At 43.7% G+C, this 15,553-nt stretch overlaps 3 protein-coding genes across 5 annotated transcripts in view; 1 reads left to right on the top strand and 2 right to left on the bottom strand.

The window, feature by feature from the left end:
• Window positions 1-392: 392 nt before the first annotated feature.
• ehhadh (enoyl-CoA, hydratase/3-hydroxyacyl CoA dehydrogenase) lies at window positions 393-7,313 on the bottom strand. The gene is made up of 7 exons (XM_003961946.3): window positions 7,113-7,313; window positions 6,487-6,590; window positions 6,184-6,353; window positions 5,964-6,075; window positions 5,172-5,276; window positions 2,132-2,473; window positions 393-1,941 (listed from the first exon to the last, which is right to left on the bottom strand). Exons 1-7 carry the CDS (start codon window positions 7,184-7,186, stop codon window positions 692-694), a joined length of 2,157 nt encoding a protein of 718 aa, XP_003961995.1. The 5' UTR covers window positions 7,187-7,313; the 3' UTR covers window positions 393-691.
• A 1,262-nt stretch (window positions 7,314-8,575) lies between these two features.
• Window positions 8,576-11,551, top strand: tmem41aa (transmembrane protein 41aa). Its single transcript, XM_003961978.3, has 5 exons — window positions 8,576-8,842; window positions 9,171-9,321; window positions 9,690-9,851; window positions 9,963-10,101; window positions 10,240-11,551. Exons 1-5 carry the CDS (start codon window positions 8,670-8,672, stop codon window positions 10,455-10,457), a joined length of 843 nt encoding a protein of 280 aa, XP_003962027.1. The 5' UTR covers window positions 8,576-8,669; the 3' UTR covers window positions 10,458-11,551.
• A 1,615-nt stretch (window positions 11,552-13,166) lies between these two features.
• Window positions 13,167-15,553, bottom strand: part of igf2bp2a (insulin-like growth factor 2 mRNA binding protein 2a) — a 32,187-nt gene continuing 29,800 nt past the window's right edge. For all 3 annotated transcript variants that reach the window (XM_029831527.1, XM_029831584.1, XM_029831636.1), the window contains exon 16: window positions 13,167-15,449. In XM_029831527.1, the coding sequence (XP_029687387.1) occupies window positions 15,351-15,449 (99 nt within the window). In that variant the 3' untranslated portion in view covers window positions 13,167-15,350. The remainder of the gene's footprint in view (window positions 15,450-15,553) is intronic.

Raw genomic sequence — 15,553 nt, 5'->3', positions numbered from 1 at the left:
ACGGATGGGAATATAAAGGTTCTACTTTATATTGGTCTACTTGTCAAAAAGTATTCACCTTTAAAAATCAACACAACAATAAAGCCTTAAATTGTTCCCATTAAAGCAATTTTGCGTAACGAATCAGCCTTAAAATAGTGGAACCCTTCCTTCCGGACTCATTGCAGACGGAAGTGACCACCCTGCTGAGGAATCCAGCTCCTTGCTGTGGAGGGCTGCCACTAGATGGCAAAGCCGAAAGCCCTCTTCAGGCATGGGCTATCGATTTACATTCTTATTCACAGCTTAACATCTCAGTTCAGTGTCACTGCTGCAGCTGGGTCAGCACAAACCAGAGAGTAATCCCACACACCACGAACAACAGCGTCATCCTTCAAAGACAGAGAAGCAAGTGCACCGAAACAGACATTTATTGATGTAATCCACCTCCAGCGCGGGTTAATCATGTATAATTACATGTAAAGTGCTCCTCAACAGGATTCCTCCTCATCCTGATGAATTAATATAAAGCTGGTTGTAGTATATTTAATATCCTTTGAGTTCGCAATAGAAAAATCAGAAATAATTACAAAAATATGGCATATGCACATTATAAAGCACAAAAACAGTGCAGTTTATCCATCACTCCCTGTGTAAGAGGCTCACAGACTTTCAAGGTTGATGGGAAAAAGAGATTAAAGCATCATCAACTTTAAAGCTGGCTGTTGCGGTTCTTGATGACATTTCTCCATTTGTGGATCGGCGGGCTGCCGTTGGCCACCAGCCTTCTGAGGAGGCCGGAGGGCTGCAGGTACGGCACGTTGGGGTGGGCCTGATGGTAGCGCTCCAGCCTTTCCACCACCCTCTCCAGTCCAACCATGTCTGCGTAGAACATGGGTCCTCCGCGGTGCCTCGGCCAGCCGTAGCCGAACACATAGATGGCGTCGATGTCTTCGGGTCCGGCAGCTATCCCTTCCTCCAGGATCTGAAATCCTTCATTGATGAGGACAAAGAGACAGCGCTCCAGCACCTCCTGCTGGTCTATACACCGTGGAACCAGGCCATGTCGGGCTCGGTATTCATCCAGGAAGTTGTGCAGCCAAGGGTCAGACTTGGCTACACGGCCACCTGGTTTGTCATACTGGTACCAGCCCCGGCCTGTTTTTTGGCCAAAGCGCCCATGCTCACAAAGCAGGTCACCCAGGGGGCTGTACCTGCAGCCCTGTCGGACTCTTGCAGATGTCCCCGTTAAACTGGTGTCCGCCAGCCCGTCAGCCTTCCTAACTCTCCAGCCCACGTCCAGCCCAGAGAGGTCAGACATTCTGAACACCCCCATGGGGAACCCAAACTCCTCCAGGGCCCGATCTACCAATTCAGGGGTGGCCCCCTCCTCTAACAGGAAGAAGGCCTGCTCCAGGTATCGCTTCAGCATGCGGTTCCCAGCAAAGCCGCGGCAGTTCCCGACGGCCACGCTGACTTTGCCCATTTTCTTTCCGAGCTGCATCGCGGTGGCTACGGCTGCGGGGGAAGACCGCCGGCCGTAAACCACCTCCAGCAGCTTCATCACGTGGGCCGGGGCAAAGAAGTGCATCCCGACCACCAATTCTGGGTGGCGCGTTTGAGAGGCCAGGTGATCCACGTCTAGCGAGGAGGTGTTGGTGCACAGTAGAGTGTCTGGTTTACAGACGATGGACAGCTGTTGGAAAACCTTCTCCTTTAGCGCCATGTCCTCAAACACAGCCTCAATGACCAGGTCGACATCAGCCACAGCCTGGACGGTTTCGCTGTAGGTAATGCTGTCAGGTTCGATAGTTGTCCCTCCTCTGACTGCTCCTCGCTTTAACATGCTGGGGACAGCTTTCTTTGCCTCCATCAACTGCTTCGCATGGGTCTCCACAGCAACCACAGACAAGCCTGCCTGAGCCAGGGCCACTGTAATGCCTCTTCCCATTGTGCCGAGACCTTAGGGGAAAAAAGACTGATTATATTAGAGATAGTGAAGCGAGAAAAGCTGCATGTTATTATTCCTACGCTTGGCATTTTAGCGCACGTGTCAAGCTTCACATATTCTGTACCCTCTTCCCACAGCGAGCAGGACTTATCTACATGCCAATAAAAAGAAGTGGCAAATTGAAAATTCCAAAGCTCTCACCGATGACGGCTGCTTTGCGTACAGGCCTGGGTTGGCTGGTGTCCCACCGGGCTCCGCTGGGCGTGCTCCACCTGCCCACGGCCCTTTGGGCAAAGAAGAAGTACTGCAGGGCGCGAGCCTGGCCGGAGTGGAAAAGTGTGGCCATCAGCTCCTTCTCCCGCTCCATGCCCTGAGCGTAGGGCAGGGTGGCAGCCGCTCGCACGGCCTGGACGCAGGCCACCGGCGCTATAGCCCCACGTGCAGCACCACGCACCTTCAGCATCGCTTCTTCAAACAGGGAATCCAAATCAGAAAGGGGGGCGCAACTAAAGCTGCTAATGCGGCGGCCATCAAGGGACTCTCCTGGATCAGAAAAACACAAAAGAGTAGTTAACAATCTATTCTGTCAGCATAACTTCCTTCCTTTCCATTAGTATTCTTTCATTTCTCCTCCTGCCCTCAGTCTGGATGCAATAATCGACCATGGGATCGGTAGATACACCTGCAGGCTTCTAAATGCCAAATGATTGAACAAACCATCTCCAAGATCACAGGAGGGATTGTGCCGGTGAGAAAACTATAGTTCACCTTCAAATTTAATAACAAGGGATGGCTCAGGGCAAATGGGCTGGTTAATTTAAAACTGAGGGCAAACAGGTGGAGATAAGAGCTAATTTTGGGAGGAAAAGTAGGAATGTGAGGGACCGCCAAAACAATTATAGGAGTAGAAGAGCTAAGAAGTTTCGTGACTGCAGTTTAAAAAAAATAATATTGCACCTCTTCTTGTCTGCAGGGTGTAAGAGATGAGAACAGTGAGAGCAAAAAGGAAAGCCAGGCTGTTTCTGATCAATTGCATTTGATGGTTCATATTTAAAACTACACCTGGCTCCCATCGTGTCATCAAACAGACACAATATCTCTCTGAAGCACACGCAAACGTGATGGGTATCATTCATGTCTGTGACAGTATAGGTTGTGTGAGAGAGATCTGACTGGTGCACATCTGTGCAGGACAACATACTGACGAGAGACAATTAGGGTCTGCTTGATGATTGGAGCCACAAAGCTCTGAAAACAACTGGGTTAAGTCAAGTCCCCAGGAAAAATAAATACATTTGATATAGGTCATTGCAGCCTGGTGGTGAGAAGGCAGCCTTAAGTCTCATTCTTATCTCCCGCAGATAGGACGTGATTGCAGGATGCAGTGGTTGGAATCCTTCACAGCTCCAGTGATTCACGCTCAGTCAGAACGGAACGGAAACTGGGCCACTACAGCCAGGCGTAAAGGGCCAGAATTCTGAGCAGTTCTCCTCTATTTAGGCCAAAGAAAACTGAATTTAACATGCTAAAGAGGATGAATAAGTACTATTTCCAGTCAGTTCAGTGCACATTGTGTTCACGTCGATGAGATGCTGCACAGCAGGCGGAGAAATGTGATCCCCAGTGTACTTTAGGACGGCATTATTGTAGCGGTTAATCTGTAAATGGTTGAGCCGTGTCACTGGATTTGTTGTGCAGCGTGAGGAAAAGCCTGCCTGTCCTGACAGATGTAGCAGGCAGATGTTGCAACTGCTGGGTTAAAAAAAAATACGTTAATCTCATCACCAGCAGAGACTGGAAACTGTGCATGAGCCCACATATACATCGCTTTAAATACACCGTTTCTGTGGATGCCTACATACATTTTCAAATTGGACGCTGCAGTTTTGACTATGGAAGCTCTCATACTTCCTAAATTCTGTGCTGATTGAGTCACTAAGTGCAGACCTTAATGTCGCCACCTTCCCTCTGATTAAAATCTGAGCAGGGTTTGATCCTCTTTCCTCAACTCTCCCAACTAGCAGAGCGTCCTCTGACTCACTCGGAGCCTCGGTTTTACCGGCACTCACTTTCTCACCCACTCAAACCCATCTTGCCAGCGCTGAGTGGAGAAGTAGCATTAATAATAAAAACCTGTGACTGTCTCGATTTTATAATGTTGTCGGAGGTGTAACCCTCGGCATTTTTTGTTGCCCCAGCTAATGTGCGACGCTGAGCGTTGAAAATGTCTCAAGTGGGAGCCGCCATTGTCAAGCAAAGGTGAAAATGAAATTGTCTGTATATATTAACTCACCATTTCAAAAGCAATTCAGTAAATTTGGAAGCCTTTTTTAAAAAATGAATAAAAGATTCCTTAACAATGCAGGCTCGCACGTGACATCTCATTGACAATTCCAGAAGGACTAAAATACTGTCAAAATTTTTGTCAGCTTTGTGGCTATGAGCTGGCTTGTGCTCCCAAATCTGTCTGAAAAATCTAAAATCAAAAATGCACGTCAGCCTGTGATGGGCCAATAAAAGTACAGCTTTGTTCAGTTCTGAGGTTTGTATAAAACGAAACAAGATTTGATGTGAAATTTGTAGATTTCAGTGTTATTTTTCCACAGAAGCATGTTTTTTTTCAAGGTACGGTAATAGAACAATGATGCAGGACTTCATCGGAATTTTGAACAAGCAAATTGTGGAGGAAACATCCATAATCATGGCTGAATCGTCTTGGCAGAGCAGTGAAAAACACTGTAGAAAAAAGATGCATGATAACTCCACCACAGTGTTGAATACATTGGCTTAAATGTCTGAATGGGTTACTCTTTACAGACGGAGAAATCTATCTTTGTAATCTGCAGGGACTTGGCACACTTCCTGAGACCAAAACACAGGGGTAAATGAGTGACTGACATCAGGGGGGAGGAATCTTCATCCTTACTAAATGAGCAGGGAGGACCTGTTATTAATATTCCAGGAAAGTTTGTCCCTTTTCGCCCTCTTGAATAATACAGCAAAAGCAGTGAAGACATCAGAGCGCCTCTGACAGAGCCATGAAACATTTATAGCTTCTGTGGTGGAAGATCTGCCTGTCTTGTTTTCTGCTTCCCCCGACTTTCAGGATCCGTACGTCAACACTTCTTGATGTCAGACCTGCCCAGAATAACTGCTCTGGGTGGAATGTCTCGTTTCCACACTGAAGAAAGAGGACCTCATTCATCTTGTTCCCAGTTTATTTATTTATTTATTGCCTCACCTGTGACGCTCAATGCAAACTTCACAGCCACATCCACGGTGTTGTGCTCAGTCACATGATCCAGAATTCCAAGCTGAAGTGCCTCAGCGGCAGTCACATGACGGCCTGGATGAGACATGAAGGGCATAATTGGTGGAGTTACAATCATCGCCAGTCTGTACTGCACATTTTATCATGCCAAATGAACTTATGTCAAACTGTTAGAAGAATGAAACCCTCTGGATTTAGTTTGAGCTGTTAAAAGCTTTTCTGTTCTTGTGATGCGTAGACTGCCCCCTGCTGGGCATCCGAGAGAGATGCAAACTTCTCAGTCTTACTGAAGCGATTACAAGGATGTGATTTCTTTTGTAGCAGAAAAACTTTTATATTAAGATTGTTGGTTTTATAATAATTACTCATTTTGCAGCTGTAACTGAAGGTTTCTTCTCAAACAGTACATCTCTAAAACAACCTGCATTTCAGGGAGCACAGTGTGGCCATATGGAAAATATTTTAATTTTGGGGTGTGTTGGGGTTGAATAAGTTACTGGTAGTAAACTGTAATTAAAAAAATCTGATAGTTTTTATAATTTTTATGACTAGGATTTATTTTACCAATCTAACTATATAGTCCATAATTATTAAATACACCACTGTATTTTTTTTATTTTAATGGTACCTGACAACCATCTGCATGAAAATAAAACAACCCTACCATCAAAATATTTATCTTAACATACCTTAAATGACTAATGTCTAACCTTTTATGGTCAGGTTTGAAAGAATCCGACAAGGTTATCATATCGTTGCTACCTGTGGTGATGAGGTTTAAAGCAGCCGGGACACCGATGAGTCTTGGCAGACGTTGCGTTCCCCCTGCAGCCGGCAGCAGACCCAGCGTCACCTCTGGAAGCCCCAATTTGGCCTGATCGGACATAGTCATGATGAAACAATGATAAACAACTGAACAGAAATGAATAGGAAAATGATTTGATGTGGAAAGAGACAACGAGACGCTGAAAAATGGACCTACCTTTGAATGTGAGATTCGATAATGGCACCCAAGTGCCAGCTCAAGGCCTCCGCCTAAAGCACTGCCTTCTATGGCCGCCACCACTGGTTTGTTTGCAGCCTCAATATCATGGATCATTGGAACAAGTGGAGGGCCTGACATCTGTCTCCCAAACTCCCTAATGTCTGCCCCTGTAATTAAAATAAAATCAAATATGCAGGATGCCATTAATGGGGCCCAATCTGAACACTGCAATAGCATTAAATCACAGATCATTTGATGTTTCATTCGCTGTCTCGATCTTAGAGTTGTATCCATCCATACCTCCACAAAAGACTCCATTCTGTCCACAGATGACCACAGACTTTACCTTTTGGTCACCCAGTGCTCTCTTCACTGAGTCAACGATGCCCTGCCTCACAGAGGCACTGTAAAATAGAAAAATGGGACTTTTTACATGGAATAAAGGCAACGGGTGAACATTGATTAGAAGTTGAGCAAATGGAGCATCAGTTTTCTTTTTAAAAATTTTTTTTAAAAAAATGTCAAATTGCCATTTCTTTGTATTGGTCGGAAGATTGTACATGTGACAGAATCTGTGGGACTGAATCAAATTTATCTGAATATTTCATTTCCACAAAAATGATGTTAAAATATTAAGTCGAGGAAATTCCCTACATTTTTTAATACTGGTAAAACATCTACTCGTCTTCCATTAGTTTATGTTGCACTTCATCCTGTTATTGGCTGCGCCCCCTCCTGGTAAACAACTATACCCTCATGAATTATTGGGGTTTTTGTTCAAGAACTACGTTATTCTCCTTCGCACAGAATCGTGTAGTTTTGACATTTTAATCGGCTAGTTTTTAATTTTTGAATGAATACATTTGCAACCTAAGGTGTTCCTGCAGGACGTTTTAAGAAACACTAAACATGATTACTGCGCTCACCTCAGTGCGTTTACAGGCGGATTCTGCAGAGTTATCAACCCAACCGAGCCTGAAACACGTCTATACTGCGCCATTATCCCGATCAAATCTTTCGACTCCTGCGTGTTGTCAAAACTGAACTTTGTAACTTCTGTCCAGTTTTCACAACCTTTGGCACAGCTCCCCTCCTCCTCCCCTCAGATTTCTTCTGTTTCAGGCGGTCAGAACTGCTTCACGGACGGTCGCCCCCATCTGGACAGGAGGGGTAAAGCTCATCGTCTCAGCGGTAGGAGAGAGCTACAAATCTATCCAGAGGTGGCTCTAGCAGCTGTTTTGGACGTAAATGAAACAACCACTAAACTAACATTAGATGGTATGGACGACAAGAACAGATATTTAAATAACAGCTAAAACCCAGATTTAAAACTGAACTGCCCTGGACTTGCTTGGTGCAAAGGCATTTGTGGCATCATCTAGCAACACCTACCGAGAAGCCTCCAATGTCTATTTTCCCGATATTTTTCAGTTTATTATTTTTAAGTTGTTGGATCGCAATACCTCACGTGTCACTGCTAATCCGCGTGTTCTTTGAATGAAGACTTCAAGAATAAAAATGCCAATTTCAAAATGTATTTAGCAAATAGAACCAATTCAAGATACAAATATTACAGAGCTCCGGGCCAGTTCATAACCCTACAATAACAGAGTCAATTGCCAGGGCATGAAGTCTGACAACCTAACTATCCCTTGATCCAGTCCTTTATAGAAACACATATGTAAATTATTGATGCTAGTCCAGTCCAATCCAGTCCTTCTGCTTGGATGACCTCGTCTTCTTCTTCCAGTCCCATTGGATGCTGACACAGTCCTTGTCCTCCGTTGTTTCACAAATGGCCAGGTCAAAGTTCACAGTTCTTGCAGAGGAACTATCAACACCAGTAAACTATGCTGTCACGTTGAATGATGGGGGTTTAACACTTCTGACTGTCTCCTGCTGATTACAACTATCTAAACAACAATCATGTCAAGGAAGGGTCAACTGACCTTTATTACACTTGCTAATGATTCTACCATTCCTAACTTCTAAAGTACTTCTAACAGAAACATATGGTACAACACATGGTAACAAGATAAACACAATTCTCTTCAAAGTCAGAGCTTGAATTTATATATCTGTTTATTTCTGTATTTATTTATTTGGAAAAGCATCTTCTTCAGCAGATGACGCCCTCGACGACCGCCTATGGCGACTGTACCAAAAGCCGAACCTGAATTTATGACACGAAAATGATCGTGTCAGAAATGTATCTGTGTTCTTTTTAAAAAAAAAAAAATCAACATGCATCTCACTGGCTAATCAACCAAACCCGTAAGATATGAAATAAGTGGTTATGTCAATAAAATATTGGGAAAGTGAAATTATTTTGCCGATGCCGACTTTAAACACACGGTGGCAGTAAATGAGGATTGTAGATGAAGTTAGACACCAACGAAGATGAATAAGGACAGGGCTAATCGTTGTTATTGATCTCTGCGTCTTCCTCTGACAGCGAGAAGGAGAAGAACACAGAAAACAACATGCGCTCCCTTTTAGGACTCATATGTGTTATCGTTGCAGCAAGTTTTTATTTATATTCGCTGTCTTTGTACCTTCCTGCTGGACCACGAAGGCGACCTCTTAACGCTGCAGACAGGGACCATGTGGGAGCAGAGTCTGAGCATCCCACTGACACCTCTGAGGAACCCAGCAGGTTTTTACTTTTACACAAGCTACTGACACATTTGACATTTTTGCATCACTTAAAGAAAAAGGTGTGTTGTGCTCCAACCACGACCCCTACATCGTCACAAATTACAGTTGTTTCTTTCTACACTTAGTCAATAAGACCATTTTCTTTTAACTTCACAATAAGTGTCTGTAAAGGTTTTAGCTTGCAAACTAGGTGTATAATTGCTAACTTGGTGTCTAATTCCGTGTGTTTAAATGGGTATGTGTCATTGCTGTCTATACTTTACACTGCCATTTCCAATGTGACACTTTTATCCACATGCATGACTTTATTTTGGCTGTTTCTGCAGGTTGAAGTTTCCAGCAGACTTGGAGGAGCTGAGGGAGCTTGCCGAGCTGCTGCAGTTTTACAAGACGCAGCACAACACATATGTTCTGCTGCTCTTTTGTAGTGCATATCTCTACAAGCAGTCTTTCGCCATTCCTGGATCCTCATTCCTGGTATGGTAAAAATAGTTTCAAATTGTCTCTGAGGCCTGTGGATACTGACTTGTCTTAGATGCATGTTTTACAGTGATACAGGTTTGCTTCTTCCCAGTCTAGGACACGCAGGTCTCTTCTTTATAAATATACAAACAGATCAGACATTAAAGAGATGCCAATCCAATTTCTGTGTAGCTGTTTGTGGCAGTTTTCCCTTTTCAGTCATTCAATCTGCACATTCACACAGCACAACTCCCGTCACCCAGTGACTCCACTTTAAGCAACTCTTAGATTGCATTTCTATCAATAGATTTATTAGATCTCAACACCAGCCTTCATTACTGCCCAAACAACAATAGCATCCTGTTATGTTTGTCATTTTACAGAACATTCTAGCTGGAGCTATATTTGGACCGTATGAAGGACTGCTGCTTGCCTGTGTGCTCACGACTTTGGGTGCCACTATGTGCTACCTCCTGTCCCAGGCCTTTGGAAAACAATATATTGTTAACCTCTTCCCCGATAAAGTTTCCATGTTACAGAGGAAGGTAAATGTGACAAAAGCGCTAATATGATTCTTGCCGCCTATGTGTTTAGTGCCAAACTTGCTCCGGTACTTTCATACATGCAGATTGCACCATGTTTCTTATATCTTCCAGGTCGAAGACAACCAGGATTGTTTGTTTTTCTTTCTGCTTTTCCTGAGGTTCTTCCCCATGACTCCCAACTGGTTTCTCAACATGTCTGCTCCTATCGTCAACATCCCCATCACATTCTTCTTTTGCTCTGTCTTCATTGGTGAGCACATTAAGACCACCTGATTGGTAGATGGGCTGTTACAGCGCTGAATATGAATTATTAGCCACCCAGAATACATGTACAGTCGGAAAAGCAAAAATGGACAGGTGGTAAACTTTTGTTCACCTGTTTTGGCAGGCCTGCTTCCGTACAACTTCATCTGCGTCCAGACAGGTGTCATGCTCTCTGAGGTGTCATCGCTTGACGACTTGGTCTCGTGGGAGCGTCTTTTGCAGCTGCTAGGCATCGCCTGCATGGCTCTGGTACCCAGTGCTCTTATTCGCCGCTTCAGTCAGAGGCGTCTCAAACTGGATGTTAGGTCAACGAACGGGCTCACAGAGAAGAAGGTCCAGTGATCATTTCTGGGAATACTGGAATACTCCCTTTTTATCTGCCCTGATGCCCCATGCTTGGTGTCTCTTTATATGAACTGTGTGCACGCGTGTGACATCGTGCCTTTTAACTGATTTTAACTGGTATTTTACGTCTTTAGAGCCGTTTCGAGGGGGGAAGATTTTTTTTTAAAAAGAGAACTGAAACTGCTGTTTATATCCAGATGTTTTCCTGGTTGCAGTGTTGGTATCTCTGTGTCTCGATTTCTGTGTGTGCTGTATTTGTGGGAAAGTACAGCGGTGATGGAGGGAGGTGAGGATTGGACAGAAGCTTTCCTCTGCCGACTTTAATACAGTATCTGAGCTGCTGTTTTAAGCCATGTTGTTAAACTTCTACCTCCAGCGGGGACTTGAGGGAAGGTTGATGCAACAGCCTTCCCATCTGTGGTGGCTGGCTGGTTGAAATGATTGTGATTTTAATCATCCCTGTTTACTGCCGTTTATACTACACACTTGATGTTTTCGCTTGTTTGACAATCATGTTTTTCAGTTGCTTTTAAGTCCTGGATGAAGACTGCTGTGGGTCTCGATCCAAAACTAAGCCTTACTGTTTCTTTAATATCCTGATGTTTGTATTTTCTTTTCACCAACTGTAACTCACTAGCAGGAGGTTAGTTGCACGAGCTCAATGCTAATCTGAATAGATCACCATGGTAACTGGAACTTGTAAAGTTTTCCAGAGGTTATCAGAATTGGCCTTTCTTTTAATCAATTTCTGATGATATTCTTCTGAGTTATCACCTCTGAGCTGTTAAACATTCATGGGTGATGTTATTCTCAATAGCTGCAAGTCTGTTTGCCCTGAAACCTGACAAAAACACTACAGTTCAACACTGTTGGTGTGGCAGTTGTGATTAGAAAGTGTATTTGTACTCGCTGATTTTTGCATCCTTTTGATATTCGAATTGTGAGTTTAAAAAGGATTGCATATTAATGTTGGGGCCAAGTGTGATTATCAACCTCTGACAGTGATTCCACCAGCACTCTGTAAAAGTATTGGTCCTCTTCATTGAGGAAGTGGAAGGGAAAAAAAGAATAAAACAGTTTTTCCCCAAATATTCTTTATTGCTCAGTTCCAGGTTGCTCAGCAATACAGTTCACTCACAGCTCAAAACAACAGTGTGACCGGTACCAGAAGACATCGATCCAACATGTGTATATGAAGACTGGATCCAATGTCCCACCAGCAAACAGTTACTGATTACTTTGAGGTGTCCGGGACCTTTTTCGGCCCTCAGGAAATTTTGAGCCGGGGAGGTGGGGGGCCATAAGAAAACAGGTCCGGTGCCATAAGAAGTCTAAAATGTAGTGGATCTCCTACATCAGTCTCATGCAATACTTTGTGATTTTTCATGAAACATCAAGACCAGACAAACGACACCACTGTGATTCTACCCTCACCCAGGTCCGACTTGTACTAGATTCTTCCTCGTATAATCTGTCAGTTTAAAATGATTGTTGAATTCAGCCCCAAAGACGGAGTCATTTATTTGCTGTTCGCAGTCCAGATTCCCAACGTAAGGTGATTGGTAGTGATCTAAAGGAATGAAGATTAAAACAAGGTTCCCAGCTAATGCTCCAGACTACAGTACATATTAATATCAGTGTAACTGACAAGGAAACCGGATTGATGGAAGAATTTAAGAGGAGCCTAAAACATCCGACCAGCACTGTGTGATGTGACTAACAGCACAATACATCAGTGATGTGTATAAATAACTGCGGCATTCTGGTACTGAATATTAATGTAACAACAGCTCACAAAGCCTAGTAACACCAATCCTTGATGAAAACATGTGATAATCAAAAAAAACCCAACCAAACTTGTCTCTACAAGCCTCGGGCTGACAGACGCCAAAGTGAAATCAAACAAACTGGAAGAAAGCCTGCACTAACTGCACGAGAGGGAAAGAGACGGGGAGCCCTCTGTGACGCTACCAGAGACCCTCGACCTCTGCTGACCAGCGCTGGGTGACAAGCTCCTGCTGCCCCACAGTGAAGACCACCACAACGACGCCAAGGTGACCGTCGCGTCTGCTGAGCTGCTATCACTGAGGTACTGTACTGGCTGTCTGTGGGGGGGGGGGCTCTTCCTCAAGCAGCCTCAGGCATTGTGTGAGTTCGATAGACCTTATAAGTTGTGGGGACACAACTACATCTGTCCTGACAAAAGCTGGAGACAGCAGAGGATTAACGGTCACTGGGCTGTATGTAGGTTAAAAGGTTGGTCATTTTGAGAGGTACAGCAAAAGAAATCTGCGAAAAACACCAATTACAGGTCACTAAACCTTTCTGATAACAGAGGAGCAGACAGCCTGATTACAAAAAACATGTGAGACACGATTGTACGTTTACAGAGATACACCGATGTTGTCGTGCCAGTTCCACTCTAAACACTACACAGAAGACAAAGGTTGTACCCCACGTTCCAGAGTCCTAACTGGATTTTTGCAGCTTTGTCTTGTCTTGAAATGAACCCCAGAGTGTGCTATTGTCAGAGCTGGTAAATTGAATTGTTAGAAAATTCTTTCTCAAGTGAACAAACTTCATTTAAAAAAAAAAAAAAGAATCAAACAATCCTGGAGGTACAGTTGGTGAGTTTCTAACAACTGGATTTTTTTTTTTGTTGATTTTTTTTTAAATTGTTTTGTTCAGTTTAGGGTATTTTTCTTCTTTTTTTAATCAGAAAGGTGAAATCAGTACACAACATACACATTCAGAACCTCTTCGGGCATGTACGTACCCCCTCTTCATTCCTACCTAGCAACAAGAACAAAAACAACAACTTTGAAACTCAATTACTTGATTGAAAAGGTCGGCCCAGGCCGCAATAGTCGACTACGGGTTAAAAAGGTTCACTAGTGGGCTGGAACTCAAGTATTTAGAGATTACTGCTGACATTTTCTCTTGTTCTTTTTTTTTTGTTGTTGTAGTTTTCATTAAAAAGTAAAACGCTCAAAATGATCTGTCAACAAGGCATAAAAAATTGGGATTAGAGGAAATGAAAGGTTGGATTGAGGTACCCTGAAGCCTGAGGTAGATCACAATACTGACATGCGCACTGTTCACATCCTGATTAAAGTTAACGCGGTGGTTCACTTCACTGTTTTCCTATTTTTTTCAGGTTTTTATTTCATAGTCTAGGTTCAAGAAATATAAACGCTTCCCTTCAAAATAATATGGCAGTGTCCCACTGAGGAAAAAAGAAAAGGACTTATTTGTTTGTTTTTTTTAATCAATAGCTCTCATCACAAAATAGGAAAAAATAGATTCATAAATATTACTTTCTCTGTTTATGTATATATATCTTTATATATACACACACACACACTCTCTCTCACACTCACAAGCAAGCATACAAACTCATGGAGGAAGCTGTGCATATTGGCAATAACCCTACATTTGGAAGATGCAGCAAATGGGTGAAAGGTGACAAAATTAAGGCAGCAAGCTTCCATGGTTTCCAATGTGAAGCACAAAAAAGGGGCAGCTGGATCTGCGTCTCCAGCCAGGTCGCAACAGGTAGCCACACAACCACATGAGCGACAATGTCGGCCTGGATGCCATGGAGACGGGGGTGTGACAAAGGCTGCGTGTCGTACATTCACGGCTGTCACGCCGTTTAAGCTAGCTTCCCAACAAGACAGGTTCAAGCCCGCACGAAGCCCCCAGGGAGGGACGACGTGCTCCTCACTTCCTCTCCACACACCATGCACCTGCACTCCTACTGACACACCCCTGCTCCGTTCTGGGCCCTCTTCCGTTGGCATTTTGTGCTGCTTTTGTGATTTCATGGGAAATTAAAACATGGCGTTTTTAATAATGTGTTGGGCTGTTTTTAAACATTTGACGTTAGACAGTATCTGAACCCAGGGGGAAGAAACGCCTTTAGCAACTTCCTTACAATATATTATTATTTTTTTACACAATACACAGGGACGAGCACAGATGTCGACTAACGTGCGGCATGGATGCGTAATCCACCATTTATCCGCGGAAGGGGGGGGGAATGATCCCTCTTTTGTATTTAAAAGGCTAAAAGAAGAATAGAAGATGTTTTATAACATGATACCAGAGGAGATTATGATGCAACAAAGCAGAAAAGGTCAGAGAAAAAGTAAAAGAATGGTGGGGGGGGTTCTTTTGCAATGGCACACACAGGCTTGTTAGACAGACTTATATTAACAGAGGGAGGGTTTAAATCTTTTTGCGAGTTTAGCGGCCTATAATGTGAGTAAAAACAAACTTTCTGTTGTTTTTTTTGTTTTTTTAAAAAGGCTACACAGAGTTGTACATTTTGATCCAAAATTTTAAAAAATAACAGTGCACACTCTCAACACATGTCAATGTACTCCTCTATTGTATTAATACTGCCAAGGATCTGATTAAGTCTTGTGAGAGAAGGCGTCCATTGCCACTCGTCTCCTTTTGACCTGAAATGTCAGGTCAATTGCATACTCTCGTGTTAATACAGTTATTCTTTCCATTTTTTCCGTTATGTTATTTCAGGGAGACAAGGGTAATACACAAATTCCTCATTAACTTTTAACTGTCAAGACACCTGTTTCCACCATTATTTTATATTTTTTGTTGGTTTCGGTCTCTTTTATGGTTATGATACCAGTGCGGCTTCTCCTACTCTGTCTCCTCTCACAGGGCTGACAGTGCACACAAACGAAACGCCCTCAGCCTTTGGCTCTCACATGTTTTCCCCAAAATGAAGTTCTTTGGTTTGTACTGGTGCTGCTGGTCTGCCCTGCACGTCCCCCCTGGCTTCGGCCTTTTTCTGGGTAGGTCTCTGTCCGTTCGGGGAGGGCTACATTCATTGGCTGGTGCCTGCTGAAGCCGCCCTGCTGGTCACTTGGAGTGTTGCGGTGACACGGCGGCACCCTGCTGGTGCTTCTGTTCCTGCTGTTTGACCTGCTGAATGATCTCCCGAATCTTCCTCTGTGCAGTCTGTTTGAGCAGAACCAGAGGCAGCGTGAGACAGAATAAAGCTCCATAAAGCCGGATCAATTCTTTCCCCATAAGAGTTTATCATTTGCAACTTTTAAATCGTT

Source organism: Takifugu rubripes, chromosome 1 (genome assembly GCF_901000725.2).
Source record: "Takifugu rubripes chromosome 1, fTakRub1.2, whole genome shotgun sequence".
NCBI classification, from domain to species: Eukaryota; Metazoa; Chordata; class Actinopteri; order Tetraodontiformes; family Tetraodontidae; genus Takifugu; species Takifugu rubripes.
The sequence above is the reverse complement of the archived record's forward strand: the minus strand, read 5'-3'. Positions and strand labels throughout refer to the sequence as shown.